At 38.8% G+C, this 17,309-nt stretch overlaps 1 protein-coding gene across 1 annotated transcript in view; it reads left to right on the top strand.

Annotated features, from left to right (window-relative positions):
- Positions 1-9,253, top strand: part of plrdgb (PITP-less RdgB-like protein) — a 108,641-nt gene extending 99,388 nt beyond the window's left edge. Inside the window, exons 14-19 of the mRNA XM_017704396.2 lie at positions 2,111-2,227; positions 3,158-3,306; positions 3,585-3,734; positions 5,568-5,751; positions 7,976-8,104; positions 8,568-9,253. Coding sequence (XP_017559885.1) covers positions 2,111-2,227; positions 3,158-3,306; positions 3,585-3,734; positions 5,568-5,751; positions 7,976-8,104; positions 8,568-8,906 — 1,068 coding nt within the window. The 3' untranslated portion in view covers positions 8,907-9,253. The remainder of the gene's footprint in view (positions 1-2,110; positions 2,228-3,157; positions 3,307-3,584; positions 3,735-5,567; positions 5,752-7,975; positions 8,105-8,567) is intronic.
- Positions 9,254-17,309: the final 8,056 nt, after the last annotated feature.

The following is a 17,309-nucleotide window of genomic DNA, read 5'->3' as shown; positions in this document are numbered from 1 at the left end:
AAAGAACCTACTTATAAGTGCAAGCTATGGCTAATGATGTTACAGTGATGAGAATAGTGGAAAGACATTGGAAAGAAATTGTGTTCCACCTCTCTAGATTTTCACGCAGGTACAGCGGACTGGCTTTGTAAATGCATGTGGAACTGCGTTTTCTTTTGTCATCCATTGAGTTAACGGACGATTTACCTTCTCTGTGAATTTGCAGTGATTAGTTGGCAATTTGCATTGTGATAATGCATTTTAAATGCTCTCACTTACAAACAGAGCGTGATAGACACACCTATTTATTTACATTTTGGCCACATAGTTTTTAGACATCCTTTATTTTTAAAGGGGCCCTAGTTTATCTTTGTCCAGTAAAGTATTTTGTCTTTGAAAGGTTGCTCAGTTAAGTCATTTTGTTGTCTGATCTTGTTTAAAACTCTGATTACTTGAATAATCATCTAAATAATATGTAGGTTTCTTGTTTGCTAATATAATCAACAGTGACAGCCCTGCTTTTGATATTTTGATTCTGGTGATTGAGCTTGAATATCACTGGCAAATATGCCCTTGAAGAGCATTGGAAATCTCTTAATACACATTGTTCTAAGCCTAGAGCCTTACAAGAAGTGACAAAAGCAAATTTCCAAATACACTCTTGGCTGCCAAATTGAAAATAAAATCTCTTGAGAATTGTGAGGTTTTCTTATTTCTCAGTGGCAGCAAGCAGCCTCTCTACTCGTCTGCCGCTAGAGAAAAGCAGTCTTGACAGTAGCATAGCTCTTTATTAAAATGGCCATTGAGTTGTATTTTTCATTTTCAGCTGAAATAGAATGTGCAGGAGAAAGACACTTCATATTTCTCTGTGCAGGAGAGCACAGAACTACTCTAAAACTGCTGTACTAGATTGCTTGCAGCCACCTCCTCCACCTAGAAAGACATGGTTTTGAGCAGAGGGGAGCAGAAAGAACGCTGCATGGGGATTAATGAAAAGTCCATTGGTGAACTGCTATTTGAAATGAGCCTTTTCTTGGGTGCTTAGCCTCAGATGGGCGGGTAGTGAGTATTACTCACCAAGAAGGGTGTCTGCCTAGCCATTAAAAATCTGACCAAAAATAAGAAGAAAATAATTCTTTTTTTTGTCTCTAATTGATGATAGACCATTTTAAATGTGTCGCAAGACAAATTGTCTGGAACAAGAGCAGTATTACATCAATTGTCTACAGGCTCCAGTCAAAACTGACTCTAAGAACCAGTTATATGCTTGTAAGAAATCATTTTTTGCTTTTATTACAGCTTCTATTCTTTATAATTATAGAGACTTGCTTACAGCTAGAAGAAATTTGCAGGGATATTTTTCCACACCTCCAAAGTTCAGTCTTAGAAGTTGGTTGCATTTTCTGCCTCTTATAATCGAAATAAACACTTTCACTTAAGAGCATTACATGGTCACACTGTTCCTGAGCTTCTTTATTATGTTATTCTTTTTTTAGTCTATTTCTGTTTCTCAGTAACAGGTTCTTGACAACTACACATACTTGTAGACCCATAGTATTGGGGACAAAACACCTGTAGATGTTTTCAGAACTGAAGCAAGAATGAGAAAATGATTTTCTCCTCTCTCTCAAAGATGAAAAGCTTTACGTCCTGTTTATCTGAGGAGGACAGGTTTGGTTGTCTACCAGATTTTGCACAGTTGTCAGAAGTCTCATTTTTTTCAATGTCTTTCAATGTCTTTTCAGGTATTTCACTTAATGTCCTTTTATTTTCACCTTCCTTATGCAAGTGGATTATCTAATTTAATATTAACTAATATCTAATCTCCTCAGAAATATTCCTTGAAAAAGGAATAACTTGCACTTAATGGCTGCTTAGAACGTGAATTAAATAAATAAAGGGTCTGCTTAGCCAACTTAGCTTGGTCACCTAGCTTTTGTTGTGTGTTGAGTTTTCCTCTTACTTTTTGAGTCAAGTCAATAATGTTTGGATGATGAAAAAATTGTTCTGCAAACACAAACCAAAGAGCTTCTTGTGCAGAGACTGAGCTTACACTTCAGCTGACCCTGCTTCTGGTCACTTTGCCTCATTTTTAAAATTTTCCCAACCACTGTTTCATCCCTGTCCACAGAACGTGACGGCCAACCACAGAGTGCATGACGTGATTGCGACGGAGGACGGTCCACAGACACTCGTGGGCAGGTTCATGTACGGCCCTCTGGACATGGTCACCCTCACAGGCGAGAAGGTTCTGCAAGGATTCTAAAATTAATATTATAGAAGAATTATTTGTAGAATGATGGAATTCAGGTTTACAAGCATCACATGTGCTGTATGAATGTGTTGTGACTGTCTTGGAGGTACAGAATCAAAATAATGGTCTTACTACTAGTTTCCTGCTAGCATTGTATGTTTACTGCTCTATTTGTGGATATTTATATGACATACAGTTGTATGCAAAAGTTTATGTTCTTAGTAAAAATAAGTACACGTCCTCTGCAGAGAACACACATCTGCACATGGTAATGCACACATACTGTTTATTTGCTTAATTTAACATGTTAAGATAAAATATATTCTGTGCAAACATTATGGAATATTTTATATTTACATTTTTTTCAAAATGTTAAACTCAAGTAATTCAAATCTGAGATAATCTGACTCAAATAAATAGAAATTGTGCACTAAAGTTTGCATAAAAATCATATTTATGTGTGTTCTCTGTAGAGGGTATGTTAACTTATTTACATTTAGAAAATGAACCTTGTGTTCTGTCAGCCTGCTGTAATGAAGTAAACTATAACTGAAGTGAACTAAAACAGAGACAGGATATTCAACCTTATACATTTTTCTGTAAATGTGATCCGTATTTCTCAGAAGTGCTTTATGAACGCAACATGCAGAGTTTTGTTTTCTTGTGCAGAACTAATGGAAACTTGGTTAATTCACATAATGTTTTTGCAACATTGCAGTCGTTCACTTGAAATTAATTAGACAGCTGGATGGACACCTCCCTAGTGACTAGCACTAGGGGACTAGCACCTGGAGACTTTTGTCCTTGAGTTCAAAACGATAAATCTAGCTTGTCAAGTCTTGAACAAATTGGCTTTTTCTGGCCATTGTAGTTTCATAGTTTCTGCATCTGAAGCCACTGTGAAATGCAATCTTCTCCCCTCAGGTGGATGTATTTTTGATGACTCAGCCTGCATCTGGTCGCTGGGTGCTGTTTGACACTGAGGTGACCAGCAGCAGTGGCCGCGTAACCTATACCATTCCTGCAAATAAGAGACTGCCTGTAGGCGTCTACCCCATCAAAATGGTGGTGAAGTGAGTGATCATGTATTCTTTACAAACAACAATATTCAAAACTTTATGTACTGAAAAAAAGCTTAAATTGTTCACTAGAACATTGAGCCTCATTCATCAGCCGCTCTTAAGAAAAAAATTCTTATTAAAACTCACTTAAGCAGTTTTCACGAAGTTGAACATTCACATGTTTTCTTATTTGGAAATCTGCACACACTCAAGAGCACAAAGTAAACGTCAACTCTTATAAAGATACATAGAGTACACTTACACATAACCTTTTTTATTGCTTTTTTAAGAGGTGACCAAACGAGTGCAGAGGCTTTCCTCACTGTGCTGCCACAGGGAATGGAGTGTGTGGTGTTCAGCATTGATGGCTCATTTGCTGCCAGTGTCTCACTCATGGGTAGTGATCCTAAAGTCCGCCCTGGAGCTGTAGATGTGGTGAGGTAAGCATCTATATGTATTTCTAACAACTAACAACAGTTCAGCTGATGCAGCCTGATGGATTGAGAAGCGTTCTATAGATACTGTTATTTGTGATAATGGCACAGTTTTATCATTCTGCTAAGCACTAGTTGCTAAGTAACTGTTCACTTTACACTGCACCTAACGGATACTATATTTCTGCTTCAGTAAATACAAAAATAGAAAATAACTTACATAGTATAATATTTGACCTGCAGACTGTAGGTTGGATTCTAAAGAGTTTAATAACAAGACTACAGCAAATTCTGAACCTGTTACCAGGTTTATGGACATCTGGCAGAGTATATTTTGAACATTAGAAAAGTTGAGCACACTTATTAAACAAAACAACATGCTTTGAGTGAGAGAGACAGCAGGAGAGTGAGCAGCAAGTGCAGCATATACATGAAGTCAGCTACTTACTATACATAACTAACAAAGTTGTTCTGGCTATATTTGCTTTCTGTTAGTTTGGAAGAATGCATAATTTTGGTTACACTAGTGTTTCATTTGATATTTATCTAACAGATGAGTAATGAATAATATATTAAGAAAAAGCCATATGGGGAGAGACTCATAGCTCAGGTACACTGATGTGTGCAAATTCACAGAGTCAAGTATTCTTCAGTCATTAAGCTTGCATAAACCTTAGTGAAATACTGTCAGAAGACATGGCTGTATTTGAGATGAGCGTTTTCATCATGCCAATATTAGAGGAAGAGATATTTTTGACTCTAGTTTGCGTCTTTATTTTTGGTGTTTAATCTCTCTTCTTTGTCATAAAACACTTCAATTCACATGAGAAAGTCTAAAAGGCTGTAGTATGATCTACCAGAGGCAGAAAGCTCAGAAATAAGTCACTGACATACACTACATGGACAAAAGTATTGGGACACCGCTCCTAATTATTGAGTCCGGGTGTTTATGGGGCTTAGGGGGGAGGGGTGTAAAGCACACCACTACTGGACTCTGGAGCATTGGAAACATATGCTGCGGAGCCACAAATCACACTTCTTTGTCTGGCAGCCTGATGGACAAATGTGGGATTGGCGAATGCCAGGAGAACGTTACCTGCCTGACTGTTACCTGTGCCTAGTGTAAACGTTGGTAGAGGGAGGATTATGCTGTGGGGTTGTTTTTCAGGAATTGGCCCAGGGCCTTTAGTTCTAGTGAAGGGAAATCTTAATGCAGACCAAGAGTTTTTGCACAGTTGTATACTTCCAGGTAGAACTTGACTGTCCTGACCTCAACTCTATTGAACATCTTGAGGATGAGCTAAAATGACGATTGCAAGCCAGACCCTCTTGTCCAATATCAGTGTCTGACCTCGCAAATGCTCTTCTGGATGAATGGAATGGTGGAAGCTGTTATAGCCACAAAGAGGGACCAACTCCATATCAATGCCTATGGATGTAGAATGGGATGTCATAAAAGCTCCTGTAGGTGTAGGTGTCCCAATACTTTTGTTTTGGGCTTTGAAATGCTTTAAAGACTTTCAAAACAACAACATTCAGGCTAATGTGGCAAGTATTATAAAAGTTGAACCTGGTGCTGTGACAGCTTTATGCCTGCATATGTAACACAAAATGATGCCAACCGCTTTCTTGCTGTAATAAGTTGCTAATAATCAAGCACATTTGATATAACCTTCAGGGCTTCTTCTGTACTCACCTTCGGCCAAATTACAGTCATGTTGTTATTCACGGTAACACTCCATCTCATGTTTGATTGCTTGAGTGTGTTTATGTGTGTGATTTTCCTCAGGCACAGATTACTCTTTTAATACCGAAGGCCATATTGCTGTTGTGTTTCAGACACTGGCAGGACCTTGGTTATCTGATCATTTATATCACTGGTCGGCCAGACATGCAGAAGCAGAGGGTGGTGTCCTGGCTCTCCCAGCACAACTTCCCCCAAGGCATGGTGTTCTTCTCTGAGGGGCTCGTCCACGATCCCCTGCGTCAGAAAACCATCTTTCTTAAAGGCCTGGTTAAAGAGGTAATGTAAACATGTGCACACTCAACAAACACAAAGTTTTCATTGCATATTAAAAAAGACATTTCTAGAGTCCTGGAGTTGAATGCAATTTAAAAGCATTCATTTCCAGACCTGGAGAAGTATGGAGATTCACTAAATGTAATGGGAAAATACAGATGTTCTATTGTTCAAATAGTATAGACTCAAGATACTAAAATTTTAAATCCCAATGTTTTTAGATATTCTTTTTTTCTCTGCTTTGCAAAGAGCTTTCCTTAGAAATGTCACATTTCACGGGTTGCCTTGCCATAGTGCAGATAATGGCTTAACAACTTGCAACAAAACTGAATGTAGAAAGTTTGAAAAGTTCAAAAGAATCTCAAAATGTTTCTAAAAGGTGTACAATTTCATCATAAGGAAAAGACCCTTGACTTGTCTACATTCACTCTGCCCCAAGCCATACAATGATGTCTGTTACAGATACCGTTTCCCTGTTATAGTTGAGTGGAAGGAGTCTGATTTGTTGTACGCAGCATGCAGAGTGGAAAAGGGCTTAACTGCTGGCTCTGTAGCCTCATCTCTGAAAAGATTTAATGACTTGAATAAGAAACACACCCTACGTTTCCCAAAATGAGATTCATGCTCAGCGGTGCAAAACTGTTGCCTGGAAATGAGGGCGAGTAAACAACAAAGGTTTTCAATAGATTCCTTTTTGCATTCATTTAAAACCTAGTCTGTGAATTTTAGTTTGCGTGCCCCCTTGACTTGTATTCTCCTCATAAGCTGCGTGTGTAAACACAGGAAGTGATTGTTAAACTAAGCTTGCAGCTCATATTTACATATCAGATAGGTATTTACAGTAGGATTATGGGGATAATATTTTGAATTGTATATTTGTTTATTTCACACTTTACAGTTTTACCATATTTTACCTGTCTGAGGAACTAGAAATTGTCTACATGGGTATAAAACCGAAGCTCAGTCCAAATCCCAACTCTCAGCTTTGAGGATTATTGGAAACAGGGTTTAAAAGTGTTTTGCTTTGTGACTAAATGCTTGAGTTCACTGTCATGCTAGGATAAATTGGTATTTTGCACATCCGTAATACACAAACAGTATTTATTATCAGTATATGTTTTTGGAGTTGCAGGTTGTACCTGGCAGAGAACAGCATGGATGCTCCTCTGATTTACTGTTAGCCCCACTTTGTTGAAGTTCCTCATTTTGGACATGTTCCCCTTAGAAAAAAAAGTCAAATGAATTTCACATGTAAACAAACACGTGGTTTTTGCACACTTAATTTTAAACATATATGATCCCATGTGAAAATCTGTTCACATGTAAAAAAAAACTTGATTACTTGCACACTTCAAAAGTGAAGAATGTGACTTTTCTGTAAGGGTTAATACTGTTTGTTATTTATATTTGAATGTTGTCATCTTTCTAGCTTAGTGTTCTCTTTGATATGCAACTTAAATGTATTAAGCAAGTGAAAATGCATATAAGATAAATTACATTTAATTATCATTTTGACACTATTGTCATCATATTAGGCATAATTATGTTAGTTCTGGAAATACATTTTAAATAAAAAAAAAGCTGCTCATAACGCTTCTAAATCTTTGTGTAAATGAAATGTCAATACTAGTATACCAAATAGCCAATTAAAACTGCAGTATTTAATTTGAATTTTTTATTTTCTGCTCAACTTATATGAGCATATGCAAGAGGGAAATTTAAATGCAAACATACAAATAAACTGCCATTTTACATATTACAGTTTCATTTTAATTTTGATACTATATGCTTCCATAAGATAGACTGTGGCCAGTGATTTCACCAACCAAACATTTGTGACTTCAGCGGATGCACTGTAGAAATTCTTCCCTGCTTTCAATCAGGGGCATGTCCACTAACTCTGTAGCTATTCCCAACACAGTTAATGTTACAAACACTTAAGAGAAAGACAGAGCATGTACTTATGTAAGAGAGAAAGTGAAAATCTATTGCATAAAAATTCACTCTTTAGGAGCCCAACTAAGAGTGATGTTATATGTGAAAAATTGTCCCAAACCTTGATAAGTTAGACCCTGTCGGGCTTAAGTCATACAGCAGATCTCAAATGCCAAATAGATTTACAGGTGATTGTTAGCCTTCCAATATTACATCAGTAAAAACTCCAAAGTATGGTAAGAGGCAAATACCATTGTAACTCTAACCATTTTGCGTGTTTTCTGCTCTGTAGTGTCACATTAAGATCAGTGCATCGTATGGCTCTATGAAGGACATGTCTGTGTACAGTGCTCTGGGGCTTGAGGCTACTCAAATCTATATTGTCGGAAGGCCATCAAAGAAGCACCAGCACCAGTGTCAGGTACTGCTCATGCCTTTTTATTACCCACACATAAACCTTAATATTAGTATTAACTTAGCACGACAGTGCAGAGAAAAATGAGGGCAGGCAACTGCAACAGACAACAACAAACAACTGCAACAATCTGTTCTTGTCCACTAGAGCTGTAGATCTCTGACCTTTCAGCAATGCAATTCAATTAGATTCTCTTTGCTATTTTGGTATAGAGTTAGATTTAGAATTATATTTATACATAAACCAAACATGTTATATTCAAAATGTTTCATATTTCAACAAAGCCATATTTCAATTTTTAAAAATTCATTAAATGCATGCTATATGAATGGTATATGAATTCACTACTTGAGTAAAACATTCCAAAATGGGTGGATCAGCATCTTTAGATCAACATACTTACTATCCATCCTTTCTTTAAAACATATTTTGTAGCCATTCATCTTTCTTGTCTCTCTGCTCTTCTCAGTTCTTGAGTGAGGGCTATGCGGCTCATCTCTCCATGCTGGAGTTTGAGCACGGCTCGCGCTCTAAGAAGAACCGTATGATCCTTCGTCAGGGCTCTTTTGGCCTTTCCTCCAAGCCTGAGTTCCTGTCGCCCTCGCCAGACTTCCTGTCCTGCAAGCGCACTCCACTCCTGCGCCGCGCCATGTCTGTCCAGCAGCCCTCTCCACCCTCCTCCTCGGCCTCCACACCCAAACCTGAGCGCGCACAGAGCCAGCCTGAGTCCCACAAGGACGGCCCAGAGATCCGTATTGAGCTGGACGATGAGGACGAGGACAAAGGGGGCTTTGCAGCGGTGCTATAAGGGGTCACTTAGTGGAAAGAAAGCGATTAGTCTGGGCCTCAAATTCTCCACCTTCAGAGTTACAACTGTCTTTTGTATATTGAATGCTAAGGTGGCCTTAGCTATCACAATCCTGTCAATTACACTCTCATCGGCTATCTGCACGGATATGTGTGCACATTAAAGTGCACTACTTTGACTGGACACATTTTTGTTCAAGTTAAATTCTACCTAGTCACCAGTAGCAAGCAGTTCATCGCACTGCACACTGTGACAACCATGAGCCTTTTGGAGCAAGATGTAGTCAGTGGAGTGAAAAAAAATTGTGACGTTGATGCCAACCCATTTTTAAAAATGATTACAATTTCTTTTGTGTCTCCTGGTGGTCACTAAACCATCATATAATAAGGTCTGTTTTTGTTGTAGCATCGTTTTGATCCTTGTGCCCCTACAGTACTGTGAAAAAGCATTGCCCCCTTCCCAGTTTCTTCTATTTTTGCATATTTTTCACACTTGAATGTTTCAGATAATCAGACTACTGTGAATATTACACAAAGATAACCCAAGTAAAGACAAAATGCTGTTTTTAAATGATGATTTCATTCATTGAAGGGAAAATGCTGTTCAGCAATACCTGGTCCTATGTGGAAAAGTAAGTTCCCCCTTTGCTACTAAATCAACAAGTTAACCTAATTCAGTTGATTGAAACATAGATGTGAAACAAAGTCATTGAAATCTCCCAGACTGGCAAGGATTACAGTGCCTTCGCTAAGACTCCGGGACTCCAGCAAACCACGGTGAGAGTCATTATCCAAAAAGGAAGAAAATTTGGAACAGTAGTGGTCGGCTTACTAAAATTTCCCCAAAAGCACATCGACAACTCATCCAGGAGGTCAGACAAACATCTAAAGAACTGCAGGCTTCAATTGCCACAATTAAGGTCAATGGACACAACTCCACCATAAGAAAGGCACTTGGCAAGAATGGTATCCATCACAGAGTTGCAAGGTGCAAGCCACTGCTGACCAAAATGAACACAATGGCTCAACTTGCATTTGCCAAAAAAAAACATCTAGATGACCCCAAGACTTTTAGGATAATATTCTGTGGACTGAATATTATATAATATTCAACCATAAGAACATCATGTGACAGTTAAACATGATGGTGGTAGTTTGATCGTCCGGGGCTGTTTTGCTTCTGCAAGACCTGGATGACTTGCCCTAATTGATGGAACTATGAATTCTGCTCTCTATCAGAAAATCTTGAAGGAGAATATCCACTTTTCAGTTCATGACCTAAAGCTCAAGTGCAGTTGGGTCATGCATAATGATAATGGGATAATGGTCTGAAACACACAAGGAAGACCACCTCTGATTTGCACAAAAGAAACAAAATCAAGGCTTTGGAGTGGCTGAATTAAAGTCCTGATTTGAATCCCATTGAGATGCTATGACAAAACCATAAACAGGCAGTTCATGCTCGAAAACCCTCTAATGTAGCTGAATTAAAACAATTCTGCAAAGACAATCTGCAATTGTTACTGCCAAGGTTGGCATAACGAGTTATTAGGTTTATGGGGGCAATTTGTTTTCACATGGGTGTTTTAGGTTTTTAAAAAATCATAATAATCTTAATACTAAATGGAATGGTCATGTAGATCAAATCTGCATTTTGTGTTTACTTGTGTTGTTTTTAACTTATAATAAAATTTGTTGATCTGAAACATTTAAATGTGACAAATTAGCAAAAATAGAAGAAATCTTTTTCACAGCAATGTACATGCCATACAAAACAGTAATTTAGTAGTCAGTTTGCATGTAGTTCAAATAATCCCATCCTATCAAAGTAGGCAGATCTTGGCTGAAACGAAGGTGTGAAATCTGACAGCCTTTTTGGTGATAGTTAGAAGTCAGGCTTGTGAGACGGCAAATGAAATGAGGTTTTATGACTTTGGTGACATTTTTGTTCATCAAAATCTGGCTAGTCACCAGTAGCAAGCAGTTGCCTGCTCTGACAGCTGTGAACCTTTCTGAGCATCAAATTGGCATCACGTTTATTCAGTTTCTGTGGCATTTACCAGTTACCACTAAACCATTATATACCACTGTTTTATGCAGGTCTATTTCTGTTTTAGTACCATTTTAACAAGCTTCTGCCCCTAGATAAGAACAAGTAGTAGTTGGCAGATCTTGACTGAAATGATAGCTAGATGTCTGGCTTTTGAGACCCCAAAGGAAGTGATGACGTTATTCCTGTATCCTTTATCAGATATATTATTCTATGGCCTATAAACAGTCTTTTTTGAGTTGAAAGGTTCATAATAGTCCTGCATAATACACTTGTTCCTTATCTGACATTTTTGCCCAGCTAGACATGCAGAGGTTAAGTGCCAAGGACAATGGAAATGGCAGTGGCAGGATGTTACTAGCTAAGATGTCGTTGTGGGTCACACAGCTCTATTCCCATGCTGCCAGCTTGCCTTGACCCCTGGAACAAAATTCATAGTTTAACATGAGCTGTTTCACAGTTGCCATGGAAACCATGTCATTCAGTAAATCCTTCATTCGGTGATGTTTGATGAAGTGTACTGACAAACACTCACGCAGAGCTCAGTGCAGGCTATCATTTGTGGCAGGGTTTTCATTTGCGCCGGACTGCTGAGAAGCCAAGAGGCCCATTGGCTTACTGAGCTCCCATTTGGTTTGCACTGACGCACTCGAGCTGCTCTGCGTCACCCAGGCCTCCACAAGCTGTCAGGGGCTGAATGAGCCCGTCTGCATGAGACCAGCTGAGAGTCCTGGAGAAAATAGCCCTCACTGCATTGTCTAGCTGAGAGTAGAGAAGGGCTTCTTAAGTCTCCTTTTGCTCTGGAAGGAGTCGATTGGGTCCCTGTGGCATTGTTGTCCACACAGTGGGCTGATGGTGCATTTATATGGAGTAGTTAGGGTTCGTTTTCTCCCAGTGGCTGTTAGAGCTTATTGGTACTGTCATAATAAAAACCCTTAACAGGAGATAATAAAATGTACATTAATATATTGTGATTTTAGTCCTAATTTTTTGGACCATCTAGGATGGTCGTGAAATGTTCACAAAAAATGTTCACAAGGTTTTGATGTGGCAGCAACAATAACCTCCTTGTTTTATTACAGCAGGGTGCCGAGCATGAAAAAAGGCTTGGTTACTTTGTAAATGAAGTCTAAAATGTCCAAGTAATTGATTTACTGTGCTGTATTACACGGAATAGTCTTTTGAGAGGAATGGCAACATTCCTGTAAATTATTTCTAGGCAGTCCACGATAATCAAGAGGAATGATGACATTTAAATCATTTGCACTACAGTGTAACACCTACCTGTGTGCAAAATAATAGAAGACTCTCATTTATTGAAACCGACGTCTTATAGCTGTTTTGTCTTACTGTCAGTGAAAACTGAGGCTACGTGGTGAAGTGCACAAACACTGTGGAAAAACAAGAGTCTGAATGTTGTAGTCTGTTATTTGACCTTGAGATGTGCATGTTCTCTGAAGATCATCGTGAACCTTGTGAAGTGTTCATAACTGATAAAACTCACGCTCCAGTTCTCTTTCTCCTTCAGTAGTACCTGAATGCACATGAATTGATTTGGCAGTTTATTAGGTATACCTACACTAAATGGCTATTTTATTATAACAATGCTGCTGTGCCTCACACATTAGTAACACTCACTAACATTCTACTGTCATATTAGTATCACGGCTGTGTTCCATTACCCAGGTGGTCCTGTCGTGGTCCTTTACCACTGATTAATGGGGCCGAATGCAGTGGTGTAACAGATGGGCTGCAGTAATTGCAAACCTCTAAATTAGGGCCTGACTGATATTTTGGTTGATCCAGAGGTTCTGCAGATTTAGCAGTATCAGTTAAAGCACCAATACCAATACAGATACCTTGGATGTGATGAAAACTGGTCACTTCATAAAGATTACTAAGATGAGGGTCAGGGCCTGCTCATTAATTATTACAGTACAGGCTGAATCAGTACATTTGAACAAAAAACACCACTGTGGTTAAACTAACAAAAATGTGGAAAATGTATCCAAACAGAGGCTGACAGGTGTGTATCATCTGACAGATATCAGCCAATATTGGCAATCCACAATTGTATCTGTCAGTGACAATATTGCCAGTAAGACGTTGATTATTTGTTGCTGCCGAGCTCATGGAGATTTGAACTCATGACCTCTTGACAACAGAAATCCTAATCAGTTTTGTCACTGGGGAACCCACTGTGAGACTCTGACTGTTAACCTACACTACATTTTTATTCGCTTGTATTCGCTTGTCTACCTTCACACATATTTGAACTTGAGTGAAATCCCATGCTTAATCCATAAGGTTTAATATGATGTCGGCCCACCCTTTGCAGCTATAACAGCTTCAGCTCTTCTGTGAAGGTTTTCCACAAGGTCAGTGGTCAGACATTGATGTTGGACGAGAAGGCCTGGCTCGCAGTCTCCGCTCTAATTCATCCCAAAGGTGTTCTGTCGGGTTGAGGTCAGGACTCTATGCAGGCCAATTTCTTCTTTACCAAACTCGCTCATCCATGTCTTTATGGACCTTGCTTTGTGCACTGGTGCACAGTCATGCTGGAACAGGAAGGGGCCGTCGCCAAACTGTTCCCACAAAGTTGAGAGCATGAAATTGTCCAAAATCTCTTGGTCTGCTGAAGCAAAAAGAGTTCCTTACTAAGGAGAACTAAGGGGCCGAGCTCAACTTCTGAAAAACAACCCCACAACATAATCCCCCCTCCACCAAACTTTACACTTGGCACAATACAGTCAGACAAGTACCGTTCTCCTGGCAACCACCAAACCCAGAGTCGTCCATCAGATTGCCAGATGGAGAAGCGTGATTCATCACTCCAGAGCACGTCTCCACTGTCCTAGCTTTACACCACTGCATTCGACGCTTTGCATTGCACTTGGTGATGTAGGGTTTGGATGCAGCTGCTCAGCCATGGAAACTCATTCCATGAAGCTCTCTACGCTGTTCTTGAGCTAATCTGAAGGCCACATGTAGTTTGGAGGTCTGTAGCAAGTGACTCTGCAGAAAGTTGGTGACCTCTGCACACTTTGCGCTTCAGCATCCGCTGACCCCACACTGTCATTTTACATGGCCTACCACTTTGTGGCTGAGTTTCTGTCGTTCCCAATCACTTCCACTTTGTTATAATACCACTGATAGTTGACTGTTGAATATTTAGTAGAGAGGAAATTTCACGACTGGACTTGTTGCACAGGTGGCATCCGATCACGGTACCATGCTGGAATTCACTGAGCTCCTAAGAACGACCCATTCTTTCACAAATGTGTGTAGAAGCAGTCTGCAGGCCTAGGGGCTTGGTTTTATACACCTGTGGCCATGGAAGTGATTGGAACACCTGAATTCAATGATTTGAATTGGTGAGTTAATACTTTTGGCAATACAGTATATCTATGATACATACTGAACTGGTGAATTTGAACACAAAACACCATCATGGTTAGAATAACAAAAATGAGTTATGTATTTTAACTGAACCTTTAGCATGAGAATCATAAAACGTTTATTTTACAAAAAGTTTATTTTAATGAAGAGCCGTAATGGAAAACTGCAGAATAAGAGGTAAAAAACAGACACAAAGCCAGAAAAAAGTGGTTTAGCTCCACCCCCAATATTACAATATTTGTTATTTAAAAGTTTTCTGTTGTTTGATGATAACCAGCAATCACATCTCTCTAAAAAACGAAATATAAACAAAGAATTACATCAGCTGCTGTTAACGGTTATTGGAATTTTTAATCAGTAAAGGCCACGAAATATTCATGTCTGTTGTGCCTTAACCTTCAGCATGAGAATAACATGTTACAACACATAAAACCTTTCTTTGAAGAGAACTGATGAAAAATGAAAAAAAAAAAGGCAAATTAGGTGAAACAACAAAAAAAGCAAGCTGGTGAGACTTTTTAACGAATTAAACGGCCGATGGGCCCAGTTTTATTACACGCCTCTAACCTAAGAATAGCTCAGCCCGTTTGCATTGAGTTCACTGAATAATGAGTCTTAGCATGTAACAAACAAATATCATTTCTGCTGTTTTAGAAATTTGACATCTGACAATCATCAGTTAGTTAGGCTGTCTGCTACATTTTATGCCCATATTAAATTCATTAGTTTTACTGTTTTATTTTATTATGATGTTATATGGCAAAATGTTTTATATCAGTCAGGCCCTACTTCAAAGTGCACATATGGTAGGTGTACCTGATAAAACTCAGTGGGTATATTTTTTTACCATCTCATGATTCTGTTCTTATGTAAGGGAGCTGCTTATCTGTTCTTTTACTAACTTTATATGGCAGATTCACGGAAATCAAGAGGAAAAACATTGGTAGACAAAGGCAATTAGCTGACTGTTCCACATCACTGAACCACTGGGAGTGATGGAGATGTATAATGATACAGCAGGGAGATCTTACCAATTGCACAGCAACAAAGAGGTGATGCTGCTGAACAATGAAAGCAGGGGGATGCATCATGATGCATTAGAGATAGCCAAGAGAACGCAGCTTTGAAAAAAAGAATGTAAGAGGAGTTGCTTTCATTAGAGCTGCAGCTACTCAGCCGTGGAGCTTTCCTTTGTGTCCGTGGTGTGCATGATGTCTACTGAATGCTGTAGTGGTCTTTTGTGAAGGTAACTATGTGCGTAAGCATTCGAAACTGCACTATTTATAGCAGCACAGCAGGCAGGGGTCTGTATTTGTTTGGATTATTCTGTGGCCTTCCCATGCATTCTCCAAGACTAACTGCTATTTTGGCAGTTTTCAGGGCTGCTGAAAGAAAAAGAAGTAGAAGCTGACAAAGAACGTAGGAGCCATTGACTATACAAACCCTGTTCTACATTCACACCAGTGCCACCTTAAAAGGTTGACTCTAGATTGCTTGCATGCCCGCCTCCCACAGAATTCTCATGTGAAACACAGCACACAGTGAGTGTTTATGTGTAAAGTATTCAGAATCCACTGGTATTCACACAGCATGTAATGCCTCAGCTTTAGTCTCGTTTCACTGTTGCTTTAACTGTACTTTGTGACAAGTCGTAGTAAACTGTAGTTTTGCTGGCCAAGAAGCCAAAGCTGTATAGTTGTACTGTAAAATAATGTAAATAGTTGTACATACGTTAAATGGATGTTGTTTGAAGATATCTTTTGTAAAATAAAAAGTTGGAAAGTAACAGAGGTTGTAGTTTAATACATAAAGACATATGAAGTTGTATTCCAAAATGCTGTATATAAATTTGTAACAAATAACAAGAACACTAGCTGATGTATGATAGAAGACTCAGTTTAATTCCTTTAACAAAGTGCTTTTAATCACAATATAGCTTTTTTCTATATTTTATATTTTCTGTGTGTGTAAAGCTTACACCTAAAAACATACATCATGAAAAAAAATATGTTGAAAGTGGTCTGTAATGCGTTTTGGAACGAACCCCTTCATATGCAGCGTTTCACATTTCTCAATAGTAATTTATTTATTCCCCTCTTAAGTTCCACTTATGACATGTGCATGGCGGTACCAAAACTGTTGCTGTACCTTTAAGACGCATAAGTAAATTAGCTCTGTTCTCATTGGCTGTCCTATATTATGCCTCATTCATAAAGCACTCCAGGATGCAACACTCCTTATAACTTCACTGAGAATGGATGGGGCTACCCTGCTGTAGCCTGGACAAGCAGATGTACAGTATATAAATGCATAGGTTTAGATGAAATCACTAACGAATCAAAATAGATTATTTCAGCTTTGTTTCCATAATATGGACTATAGGGACTGAATGGCACATTTTAAAACTTTAGCAATGTCTACATGCTACATCAAACTCTAATTTTAAAAAAGTGAGGAAAATGAGTTTTTCCATGACAAGTCCCCTTTAATGGAATAGTTTGGGAAGATCAAATTTATAGTTTTTCCAGTTTCTCCAGATACTGTCAATCAGCCAGTAAAATACTGCATCTTTAGTTTGGTGCTGGTTTTGATGTAGCTCACAAACACTAGAAGTCGGTAGCCACTATTGAACCTGCTGAAATTACATCTAGGTCTTCCTGTGTGATTGAGGACACAGTACGGTTTACTGTGAGCTATAATATACAGGCACAAGGACTCTCGACTGCATTTGTGATGTCAGTTTCCATTTATGTTTATCTAGTAATCTTGAATTTTAATCTGAAGATACATGTTTTGAAATAGAAACAACAGAAATTAAATCTAGTGCCCACATGCCCATGTTATATCTGTGCACATTAAAGGAAATCAGATTGTGCAAGACATTCAGCGCTGTGTTCAGCTACATGAGTAAGTCCTACTGTGTCCTAACACACATCATCAAGGCTTTGCAAGCTT

The sequence above is a fragment of the Pygocentrus nattereri genome, chromosome 16 (genome assembly GCF_015220715.1).
Source record: "Pygocentrus nattereri isolate fPygNat1 chromosome 16, fPygNat1.pri, whole genome shotgun sequence".
Lineage (NCBI taxonomy): Eukaryota > Metazoa > Chordata > Actinopteri > Characiformes > Serrasalmidae > Pygocentrus > Pygocentrus nattereri.
Note: the sequence above shows the minus strand (reverse complement) of the source record. Positions and strands in the feature narration are given on the sequence as shown.